At 46.2% G+C, this 12,713-nt stretch overlaps 1 protein-coding gene across 1 annotated transcript in view; it reads left to right on the forward strand.

The window, feature by feature from the left end:
• The window catches only part of ext1b (exostosin glycosyltransferase 1b), a gene marked incomplete at both ends in the record, with an annotated part of 160,208 nt that overhangs the window by 110,631 nt on the left and 36,864 nt on the right, over nucleotides 1–12,713 (forward strand). Inside the window, 2 exons of the mRNA XM_083900231.1 lie at nucleotides 4,681–4,813; nucleotides 8,647–8,765. Of these exons, the coding sequence (XP_083756357.1) occupies nucleotides 4,681–4,813; nucleotides 8,647–8,765 (252 nt within the window). The remainder of the gene's footprint in view (nucleotides 1–4,680; nucleotides 4,814–8,646; nucleotides 8,766–12,713) is intronic.

Here is a 12,713-nt window from a genome sequence, read left to right on the forward strand (position 1 = left end):
ACCCTAGCAGGTCTCTGTAGTCACACATTAATGCACTTCATATTCTTTCACCAGGAGGAGCCTCAACTGTTGGAATCAAATCAAATCAAATGTGGTCACCAGGGCTGTAGCGACACACTAATCTCACGATACAATACACGTTATTCAGCTTACGATACGATATATATCACGATATTCAGCCAACGATACAATTCGATACGATTCGATACTCTTACATCATTTTCTTAAAGGTTTAAAGGGGACAAAGTGATTTTGGTGACATCTTGCGAGTGTTCCATTTACTTGGATTAAATTAATTGAACTGAAAACTAAAAACATCAATTACATAATATATGTCTCTGACTGGACAGAGTCTACAGCTTGCAACTGCTGGACAGAATGAATTAAAGATGTGATTAATGTGATGAGAAAATGAGTTCCCTTTATTGAAACAGTGCAAACTGTAGCTTACAAGCTGGAAAAGTAGGGTTCAGTGGGGTTAGGGTTAGGGTTAGGGTTAGTTCAGTATTGCAATTAACAATGGAGAGTTAAACAGTGCATCAAGTGGCCTGTTCTGAACAGTTGCTTTTTTAGCTCGACACTGAATACATGAAGCAGCCAGTCTAGCTACCAGGTAAGTAAACATAGTACCATGGCTTTCCCCAAACAGTCAACAGAACAACTTTTAAACCCATCCATCCATCCATCTTCTTCCGCTTATCCGGGGCCGGGTCGCGGGGGCAGCAGTCTGAGAAGGGACGCCCAGACATCCCTCTCGCAGGACACCTCCTCCAGCTCCTCCGGGGGGACCCCAAGGCGTTCCCAGGCCAGCCGAGTGACATAGTCACTCCAGCGTGTCCTGGGTCTTCCTCTGGGTCTCCTCCCGGTGGGACATGCCCGGAACACCTCCCGAAGGAGGCGTCCAGGGGGCATCCGATACAGATGCCTGAGCCACCTCAGCTGGCTCCTTTCAATGTGGAGGAGCAGCTGCTCTACTCCGAGCTCCTCCCGGGTGACAGAGCTCCTCACCCTATCTCTAAGGGAGTGCTCCTCCACCCTGCGGAGAAAACTAATTTCAGCCGCTTTTATCCGGGATCTTGTTCTTGCGGTCATAACCCAAAGTTCATGACCATAGGTGAGGGTAGGAACGTAGATTGACCGGTAAATCGAGAGCTTTGCCTTTCGGCTCAGCTCCTTCTTCACCACAACTGACCGATACAACGACCGCATTACTGTGGCTGCTGCACCGATCCGCCTGTCAATCTCACGCTCCATCCTTCCCTTACTCGTGAACAAGACCCCAAGATACTTAAACTCCTCCACATGAGGCAGGATCTCTCCACCGACACGGAGGGGACAAGCCACCTTTTTCCGGTCGAGAACCATGGCCTTGGACTTAGAGGTGCTGATTCTCATCCCAGCTGCTTCGCACTCGGCTGCAAACCGCCCCAGCGCACCCTGGAGTTCCTGGTTCGAAGGAGCCATCAAGACCACATCATCTGCAAAGAGCAGAGATGAAATCCAGTTGCTCCCGAACCGGACCCCCTCCGGCCCCTGGCTGCGCCTGGAAATTCTGTCCATAAAAATAATGAACAGAACCGGTGACAAAGGGCAGCCCTGCCTTACTGACTTACTGCCGGCAATGCGAACCAAGCTCCTGCTCCGGTCGTACAGGGACCGCACAGCCCTTAACAAAGGGCCCCCGACCCCATACTCCCGGAGCACCCCCCACCGAATACCACGAGGGACACGGTCGAAAGCCTTCTCCAGGTCCACAAAACACATGTGGACTGGTTGAGCAAACTCCCATGAACCCTCGAGCACGCTGCGAAGAGTATAGAGCTGGTCCAGTGTTCCACGGCCAGGACGAAAACCGCATTGTTCCTCTTGAATCCGAGGTTCGACTATCGGCCGAACTCTCCTCTCCAGTACCCTGGAATAGACTTTACCCATGAGGCTGAGGAATGTGATCCCCCGATAGTAGGAACACACCCTCAGGTCCCCCTTTTTAAAAAGAGGGACCACCACCCCGGTCTGCCAGTCCAGAGGCACTGTCCCCAACTGCCACGCAATGCTGCAGAGACGTGTCAACCAAGACAGCCCTACAGCATCCAGAGACTTTAGGTACTCAGGTCGGATCTCATCCACTCCCGGTGCCTTGCCACTGGGTAGCTTCCTAACTACCTCAGTGACTTCGGCTTGGGTAATGAATGAGTCGACCTCTGAGTCCCCAGCCTCTGCTTCCTCTAGGAAAGACGTGTCAGTGGGATTGAGGAGATCCTCGAAGTATTCCTTCCACCGCCCGACAATGTCCCTAGTCGAGGTCAACAGCTCCCAGCCTCCACTGTAAACAGTGTTGGCGGAGTGCTGCTTTCCCCTCCTGGGGCGCCGGATGGTTTGCCAGGATTTCTTCGAGGCTGACCGGTAGTCCTCCTCCATCGCCTCCCCGAACTTTTCCCAGACCCGAGTTTTTGCTTCTGCGACTGCTCGAGCCGCCGTCCGCTTGGCCTGTCTGCCTCAGGAGTCCCTCGAACCAGCCAGGCTCGATAGGACTCCTTCTTCAGCTTGACGTCCGGCATCCACCACCGGGTTCGGGGATTGCCGCCGCAACAGGCACCGGAGACCTTGCGGCCGCAACTTCGAACAGCCGCGTCCACAATGGAAGTGGAGAACATGGTCCAGTCTGACTCAATATCTTCAGCTTCCCTCGGGATCTGGTCAAAGCTCTCCCGGAGGTGGGAGTTGAAGACCTCCCTGACAGGTGATTCCGCCAGGCGTTCCCAGCAGACCCTCACAACGCGCTTGGGTCTACCAAGTCTGTCCAGCTTCCTCCCCTGCCAGCGGATCCAACTCACCACCAGGTGGTGATCAGTTGACAGCTCAGCCCCTCTCTTCACCCGAGTGTCCAAGACATACGGTCGGAGGCCAGATGACACGACCACAAAGTCGATCATTGACCTCCGGCCTAGGGCGTCCTGGTGCCACGTGCACTGATGGACACCCTTATGCCTGAACATGATGTTTGTTATGGACAAACTGTGACTAGCACAGAAGTCCAGTAACAAAACACCACTCGGGTTCAGATTGGGGAGGCCATACCTCCTAATCACGCCTCTCCAGGTCACACTGTCATTGCCCACGTGGGCGTTGAAGTCTCCCAACAGAACTATGGAGTCCCCGGTTGGAGCACTTTCCAGTACTCCTTCCAGAGACTCCAAAAAGGCCGGGTACTCTGCACCGTGTTTGGCCCGTAAGCCGAAACAACAGTGAGATACCTACCCCCCACCCGAAGGCGGAGGGACGCGACCCTTTCGTTCTGCGGAGAGAACTCCAACACATGGCAGCTGAGCTGGGGAGCTATGAGCAAGCCCACACCAGCTCGCCGCCTCTCACCTTGGGCAACTTTAGAGTAATAGAGAGTCCAGCCTCGCTCAAGGAGTTGGGTTCCAGAGCCCAGACTGTGCGTGGAGGTGAGCCCGACTATTTCTAGTTGGTACCGCTCCACCTCCCGCACAAGCTCAGGCTCTTTCCCCCCCAGCAAGGTGACATTCCCGGTCGTTAAAATGAGTCTCTAATGTAACGCTAAACTTTAAAAACAGAGGCACACATACGCAGTACACAGGTACGCTGGTTATTTGTAGCGCTGCTCTTTTCGTTTGATAAACAGACCGCTCCAGTTCGACTGTAGGCTAACGGCTAACGGAGCTAACTGCTAAACGGTGGCTGGACTCTGGTGACACGGCATGAAAAACTGTTACTTTCTTCTTTTAAACCCAAAGTGCTTCCACACATCTGTTTTTAAGCAAGAAGTGTTGGACTTATGTTTGCCGCTATTTTATTGAATCTCCTCGCTCTCACTGAGTAAACGGGAAGAGGGAAACGTCGGCGTGTGAAGACGGGTCACTTGCTATAAATGCTCTACAGCGACACTAGCGGCTGGCTGACCAAATCGCTCTTCCTGCAAGGACGTGCCAGGCGGGGATTTGAATGGGACTTAATGTATCGATACTCACGGCTGAAAAATCAATACTTTCTGGGGAAATAAAAAATCAATATATAACGCAGAATCGATAAATCGCCCAGCCCTAGTGGTCACAAAAATAATGACATGAGTGACACGAAGAACGATGCAGCAAAATAAGGCTTTGTTTTTAATATCCACAGTTTGACTATTAAATGTTTCAATTTTTGTTGTTGTTCAAACACGTTGTTGTATATTGGACTATATGACAATTATGGTAGGAATTTGTATACATCTCATCTGTGACTGAAAATTATGTTGTGAACTTTTATGGAGACTGTGCTGTCAATAAAGCACACCGGTTTGATTCTATCAAACAATAACTGTATTTATGGGTTTTAAATTCCTCTTGAAAAGCTTCAAAGGGTGAATAACTCCTCCTCCTTCAAAAATGTAAACATACCCTTTACTAAATTGTTAATAAATTATAATTGTTATGTCTATTATAGTTGAGTGATATTTGATTATTGGCAGGAATGTGCATCATATTTCTCCTTTGCATGCATTCATAAAATAAGATAATCCATTTTAGTACCTCAATGGGGAAATTTCATTTAACATTCACATGTGAACAGCAGAAGCTAAAACATGGAGGCTTTAATGTGACATCATGTCCTTGAAACTGTGATGATGTCATTTGTTGTCTAATCTGTGTTCATTCTTGTGTGCTGTGTGTGCAGATCATCCAGGACAGAGTGCTGGAGCACGGCTCCAGGAGCAGCCTGATGTGGAACAGTCACCCTGGGGGACTCTTTGCCCTGCCGCAGTACTCTGGATACCTCGGAGACTTCCCTTTCTACTATGCAACACTGGGTCAGTAACACATCACAGACTGAACAAAGTGCTGTTACATAACCGCTATCATGCTTCATATGAACTAGTCCACTCATTTAGGCTGAAAAGTTTTCTTTGGAGGTTTTTTTCTCACTATCCATCACATCACAGCAAAAATGTATTGTCAGAATTACTGTTACTCCTGTAGATCTGCATCCAGCTGTGACTTGGTTTGGACCTTTTCTGAGCAGCAGATGTATGTCCTTCACCCCTGATCTATCACCTCCTCCAGTAGCTATATCCAGCAGCAAGTGCAGTGGAGGAATGGGCTTTTGATGGATGTTTGAATTAGTCCTGCTGGCACACCAGCACGTCCATCATTGGTCTTTCAGTCTGCAGTGCTGCTGCTGCTGCTACTGCTACAGCAGCAACGGTATTTCCTCAATTCCACCTATGGTTCAGCTGCCTTGGTTCTCCCCTGCCACATATTGTGACCCGGGCTCCTCTCTATACTTCACTCCATCATCATCGACCTCTTCCAGGCCATCACACACATACCGTGCACACACACATTCTTACTCGCATAGATAGCAGGGAATAGCACAAATGCAAAAATTATGTGTGTTAATGTAAAAGCAAAACCAAAAACTTTATTAACTGCTAAATCATGACTTCAGTTTTAAACATAAATCAATATAATAAATGAATTAATACCTCCTCCGTGACTATGTTTGCCATGTTATTTCAGTGTTTTCCAGTGGGAAGTTTGTAATGTGCTCACTCTCCCACACCAAAGTCCATGGAGAAAATCGAGGTTGGGCACGGTTCACTGGGGGTAAGGGAAGCTCTCTGAGGTGTTTATATTTCTGTTGCAGCACAGCAACTGGATAAGTGTGTTCAGTGAGAGCCAATCCCTCTATGGAAGGACGATGCTCCGCTCCGACCCGTCATCAAGTACTGCATAAGTCTCTATCCTCCGGTCACCGTTATGGAGGAGGATCTTGACTACCTTCAGCATTACTCTTTGAGATCTGTTAGGCCGGTCCAGATACACCTTTGTGGCGAGTAGACTGACCATGTGCACTTTCCATTTGGCTTCCTAGACTGACTCGTGCAGACAGTGAGGTGCATTTCCTTACATCGGTCCTCGGTGTGATTGCGCCACTTTAAGACTGGTCGGTGTTTAACTTCTTGAATTCCTCACAGGAATTGAGGTAGTGGTCGTGACTGTCACAATGTGGACAGTAAGGTTTGGGCTTGGCTTTGACCTTTGCCTGTGTAAGCTCTGACCGGAACCTTTCTTCCGTGGTTACATCCTCGGCTACATTTAACATTCCTACCAAGGACTGGACAGACAAGGCGAATGAGTCGTGGTGGTCACCCATCTTGAGAGCAGGTGCGTTGAGTATGGCACCAAGCTCACTTTGGACCAGCTACTTATAGAGCCTGCAGTACACTTGCATTTGGTGCCGGGTCATGCATGTATGCTGTGGGAGCTTGATGTGACCGATCAACACTTGAAGTGAAGGTTGCCTCCAAGTACATTGTCAAGTGCAAGCTTGAGCAGAGCAGTCACTTTCCCGACCACTCTCGAACGCTGGCAGGGAAGGTCGAGGGATCCCAAGGGCCGATGCAAGGAGTAACTTGGCTCCGGGTTGTGGTATGTAACCAGGGTAGGGAGCTGAGAGAACTGGAGCAGTCTGTTGCCCATAGTGTGTCGAAAAGAGTGGAGGAGTGCTTTGCCTGGCATGCTGAGCAGTGTTGAGTGGCTCCATGGTTGGGCGTAGCCATAAGCGGGTTGGTGTTACGATTACCCCTTACGGGATAATCGATGAGACTAAATATGGAGGACTCGGATGGGACAACAAGGAAGATTTAAAGTATTTATTATAAGGAAGGTAAGTAATACGACAACATCAGGTAAGTATGTATCTGTGTGTGTGAATCAGTCTGAAACTGGCAGGCGAAGGAACAGCCGTTCCTATGTGGCAGTTTTAAAGTTCGTAGGTGTTCCAACCAGGAACGGACTCACTCGAGTAGTTGCTCAGGTGACGAGGGTGAGTTGGAGAATGACAAATCTTCAGGAGGAGACGAAGCGTCAGCAGCACTTCGGCAGAAGAGAAGACGGGTGAAGGAAAGTCACGGAAGACGGGGAAGTCCGTGGCGAACAGCGGCTGCTGCGTGGTGAGGAGGAGACGTGAGTGAAGCAGACGGAAGGCGGAAGTGATCCCAGGAGAGTAGTGATCGGCAGAGCTTCCGTGTCTTTGCTTCCCGCAGGAGACGTGGTGACCTGGAGAGGAGATGAGGTGAGTATCGTGGAGGAGACAAAGTTTCTACTGGTAAGTGGAGCGAACATTACCGGCTGTAGCGAAACTACTATCTTGACGCTGCTGTCACGATTGGTCCTTGCTTATGAGCGCTCCTGATTGGTGATCAGGAGCAGCTGGGTGGAATCACACAGGTGCCGTGATCACCAGCGTCATCCAGAAAGTGGGTCAACCACGCCTCCTGCAGAGAGAGAGCAAAAACACAGAGCAGCAGGGAAAACACAGGAACTTGCAGAATGTAAATGGATGTGAGTGCGTGTGTGGATTGTGTCAGTACCTCCCCCTCAACGGGCCAAGACAGGAGCTTCGTGGGTGGTCGTGGTGGAAATCCCGGACAAGGGACTGGTCCAGGATGAACCGGCGGGGGATCCAGGATCTCTCCTCCGGTCCGTAGCCCTCCCAGTCCACCAGGTACTGGTATCCCCGACCACGTCGACGGATGTGAAGGATTCGATTAACTGTATAGGCCGTGCCGCCATCAATGACCCTAGGTGGAGGAGGCGGTTCGGCGGGAGGGACCAGGTCGGACTCCACCACGGGTTTGAGCAGAGAAACGTGAAAAGTTGGATGGATGTTGAGGGAGTGTGGAAGTTTCAGTCGAACAGATGAGGGGTTGATCACTCTGTCGACTGGGAAGGGGCCGATGAACCTGGGAGCCAGCTTCTTCAACTCCACCTCGAGGGGAAGGTCCTTCGTGGAAAGCCACACTTTTCTTTTCCGTTAACTGAATTACAATTAAAGAAGAAATAATAACAAAATGGTACTTACAGGATCATCCAAGTGTCTCATATTACAATATTTTGCACAGAATACTCTCAAGAAAAAAAGTATGAATTCTTCTAGAACTTAAAAATGGAATAAAGATCTTGGCAGATGTAGGGAAACAAGGAGAGCATATTTTTCAAGTCAAAGCATACAAAGCCAACATTTAGCAACACAGTAAATCTTCTACATTCTTCATTGTTACATCACAGTTTCTGTTTATATAGCATCCCAAGTGTTTTGAAAGTTTTATACTTTTTCATGACAGCTCACCAATTTTTGAAAATGGTGTGTATCCCTCCTCAAGGTAGCTCAGCATAAAGGAGACTGCTCTAATGCTATCTCCTCGATGCTATGCTTTGTTGGTTTGGGTTTGATTAGATTTAATTTAGCAAAAAAGTTTAACCCTATGATCTGTCTCGCTTCAATATTTCCTGCTTTAATTTTAAGTCTCAATTACTAGTCGTCTACTCATTGGTTTGGAAATAAAGCCGAAGAGTTTACAAAATGGACTATCCAGTGATGAAGAGATTTGCCGTTTTCAAAAACATGTTGTATATTTCAAGACTTCCTGGAAAACTCACATTCCTGACATTTGAATCATCTACCTAACGGACGACAGGCTCAAAGGGAGTTATGCCTTTCACTGAAAATAGATGTAAAGTGCCTTAATTTCTCATCAGGCTTTATTCTGCCCAAAGAGCCTGACTTTTAAATAGACAGCTGACAGTCGGCTCCCTTTACAACATTGTTTTCATTGACTGTTGTCTGTCTGTGTTTCAGGAATTAAACCGTACCCCAAGTTCACAGCAGTCATCCACGCCGTCTCGCCTCTGGTGTCCCAGTCGCAGCCCATACTCAAGCTCCTGGCAGCTGTGGCCAAGTCCCAGTACTGTGCACAGGTAAAGCAAACTGAGTGTGTGTGTGTGTGTGTGTGCATGTGTGTGTATCAGGGGCATTTTATGTCAGCACACTATACTAAAAACGCATGTACAGCGCCTATGGGATGACATCAAATCTCTAACGTGCGCATGTAAATTCCATTCACTTTCAATGGACAGACAGGTGTCACGTATGTGTCACACAGATGCTACATACACCTACGTGACGGGTGTGTGACGGGTGAACTACACCTCAAATACGTGACATGAAGTCCACATGTGACTGTTCAGTACATGAGCGTACAGACACACACTGTGTAGTGTTTGTGGAAATCAAACAGCGAGGGGTCATTCATGAAGTGCCACTTGCGCACGCAGTGCACTCGTCTTAAGTTTAACAGCTGCAAGTTTTACCAAGAGAGAGGATGTGACAGTTTAGACTGTTTCAGTCACACATGCACACGTTAAGGCGTCTGAAGCGTTGGCTTCAGTACAATAGTGGCACACCTATAACGTCTATAGTGCGTGCACGCCTATAGTATAACTCAAAACTAGTACATTAAAAAAGGTATGTGAGCCGGGCCGAGGGATTTCCTGGGAGCACATGACGTCACTCGGGATTCCACTGTTCGTCCCGTTTCATTTTTGAAACCACAATTTCATGAGAATCACGTTAGATATGAAAAAAGAGGAGAGAGAAAAAACACACTTTAAGAGCGCATGGAGGTACGAGCGCAGCTACTACCACAGACGCTTCCTACCACTGCAGACGGGGCGGAACCGGGTGTGGTGCAGGTCGACGTCGTGCTGTCCGTGGCTGGATCAGCACCACCATGAACATGGAAATGTTCTTCAGCAGAATAATTGAATTCAGTTCAAGGTTATATGATTGTAATGATATATAAAGTAAACTGTATGGGTCTTGGTTTGGCAGCTGAACAGCGCATGAGTGGACTCTCCCATCTCGTCCAGAAAATATTTCCTGAACTCGTCCTATTTTCCAGCATTGCCGAGGTAGTAGATGATCATAAATGAATATCACGTCATCCATCTTCAAAGGGTTGGTTGAAGTCAAGGTGGTTGAATTTGAAGAATAAGCAGATCTTAAAGACAATACTCATCTCTCCAACTCTCAACACTGCCACCGTTTTTTTGTTTGTTTTTTTCAGGACAGTGTACACATACAATAATCATTTAAATAAAATAAAAAATTGGGTGTCAGTACATTGAGACGTCTGCTGTGTTTGCATGTGGCCATGACACTTATCACCCGTCACCCTTCATTATTTGGTGTACCCGTATATACGTGTGCTGGCATAAAATGCCCCTGATAGTGTGTGTGTGTGAGAGAGAGAGAGAGAGAGAGAGAGAGAGAGAGAGAGAGAGAGAGAGAGAGAGAGAGAGAGAGAGATTATTTTGCGTCACTGACACAGTCAACAAACAAGTCTATGATATCTTTAACTGTGTATTTTTCATGTGATCTTAATGTTTGCCAGTCTGAAGGGAAACTGAAATGTGTAATGTTCTCACTCTCTCGCACCAAAGTCCATGACAAAATCAGTGTCTTTCAGGGCTGTAACGATATGCGTATTGAAATCGAAATCGCGATACTCAGAGCCACGAACGTGTCTGGTGGCGTGAGAAAACAGAATCGCGACACGCCCTTTCTAACTCCCTGTTATTTTTCCAGTCAGCAACATGATATGAGCTTTTAGTGCTACCAAACTTATTTTTATTAGGGGTGTCAAATTATCGCGTTAATTGTGATTAATTAATTACAGTCATCATTAACGCGTTATGTTTTTATATTGCGTTAATCTCTTCTTTACTGTATCGGGGCCAGCGTCAGACGCAGCGACAAAATCGTCATAAAACCATGTCTAATTTTAACAAACACAGACATGCTGCATACCCACAGAAAGGTCAGAAACTCAGCTAAAAGCTCATATAAACTATTCTTATGTTCATGAAACACAGTTAAAACACAGATGGATCAAACCAGCAGGAGCGGAAAAAACCTGTTACAGCGCAATCATATCGCACTGTCAGCGTGATTATGTAAACAGTGGAGAATTCACAGATTCTAACGGAACCATTTTTATCACCCTACGAACAAGATTCATGGATCCAGCCCCAAAATAAGAGCAAAACAACAACTGACTTTCAAGAAATACAAGCGGAAATGTTGTCTTACCTTTGCTGTTTATCAAAACAAGTTATTTCCACCGGAACAAAACTGCTTCTCATCAACATTTTATGCACCTTTTTTTTCTTTACAACTTAAATTATTAATATGATGCATTCAATTGCATACACATTAATTCCAGTGCTTACTCCTAACGATTATCAGTTTTTATAAACAATATCAATTATATTTTACTGAGTGATCATATGGGGCACCGTATTGGCTGCCTGCAGGCTACCAGGTGCTCGTGGGAACCACGTTGGTGACCCCTGGTTTAGAGCATCGCACAAGGGCATGCGTTACATCAATGATTGTCCCCGCACAGGGATAGTAAAATACTCCCAAAATTGCACCACTTGGATGATATGGCTACAACAGAGCTCATTCTCCATCCTCCGTGTGTGTGTTAACTGTAACTGTTTAAAATGTTGTTGCAGTGATAACTAAATGTCTTCATGTCTTCATGGCAGCAAAATTCCCCTCAGGACAATGGGAGATGGCATGTGTTGTTGATTGCCCTACTTGTTCCTCACCAGTGTGGGAAATGAAATGGAATTTCCTCCCCGATGGCTGTTTTGTGTTTGTCTGATGGAAGGTGTGTGTGTATGCGTGGGTGATATCATTTATGCCAGCACACTATATTAAAATGCCTTAACCGCGTCACCTATGCCTGCATAAAGACTGATACACGTATATTGAGGATACACCAAATAATGAAGGGTGACAAGTGTCATGCCACTTGCGAACGCAGTGGACATCTGTGCACACACTCGTCTCAATGTACCAACTTTTCATTTTATTCAAATGATTATTGTACGTGTACACTGTCCTGAAAAAAACGGTGGCAGTGTTGAGAGTTGGAGAGATGAGTATTGTCTTTAAGATCTGCTTTTTCTTCAAATTCAACCACCTTGACTTCAACCAACCCTTTGAAGATCGATGACGTGATATTCATTTATGATCATCTACTACCTCGGCAATGCTGGAAAATAGGACGAGTTCAGGAAATATTTTCTGGACGAGACGGGAGAGTCCACTCATGCGCTGTTCAGCTGCCAAACCAAGACCCATACAGTTTACTTTATATATCATTAAACCTTGAACTGAATACCGTCATCTTCAGTAGCTCCTTGACCGAAAACATTCCCATATTCAACAGTGACCCTGAACCGGAAGCACTACAACACGTTATGCAAAATAACATGCACCAAGCATACACCTATGGATGTATGGAAGCAAATTTGTGCCATTATCCAAATGAAAATGCATTAACAGAAAATCTTTTTCATTTTCAAAATGGAGCTGCATTTTGTGACTCATAAATAAAATAAAAAATCAATATTTCAAAATGCATTTTCATTTTCAAATTCAAGACTGCTCATTCTGTGACTTAATTAAAATGATAAAGAAAATAACATTTAAGATTTAATTTTCAAAACATCCTCCAACAAAAAGGTAACAAAATTCAATTTGAAAATGAAAATGCATTAACAGAAATGCTTTTTAATCTTCAAAATGTAGCTGCATTTTTGACTCATAAATAAAATGAATAATCAATATTCCAAACTGCATTTTAACTTTCAACTTCTAGACTGTTTATTCTGTGACTTAATTAAAAGACTAAGCAAACAGAGAAATGCTTTTTCTTTTTCATGTTCGCCGCAAAAAGTGTTTCATAATTCAAATGAGTTCACAATACGGAGCGGTGCAGGATAGTGACGTCACTGGCCACGCCCCTTCTTCTGGCTCTGCTACACACACCCACACAAACGAGTGGAGGACCA

The sequence above is a fragment of the Microchirus variegatus genome (genome assembly GCF_963457635.1).
Source record: "Microchirus variegatus genome assembly, chromosome: 13".
Taxonomy (NCBI): Eukaryota; Metazoa; Chordata; class Actinopteri; order Pleuronectiformes; family Soleidae; genus Microchirus; species Microchirus variegatus.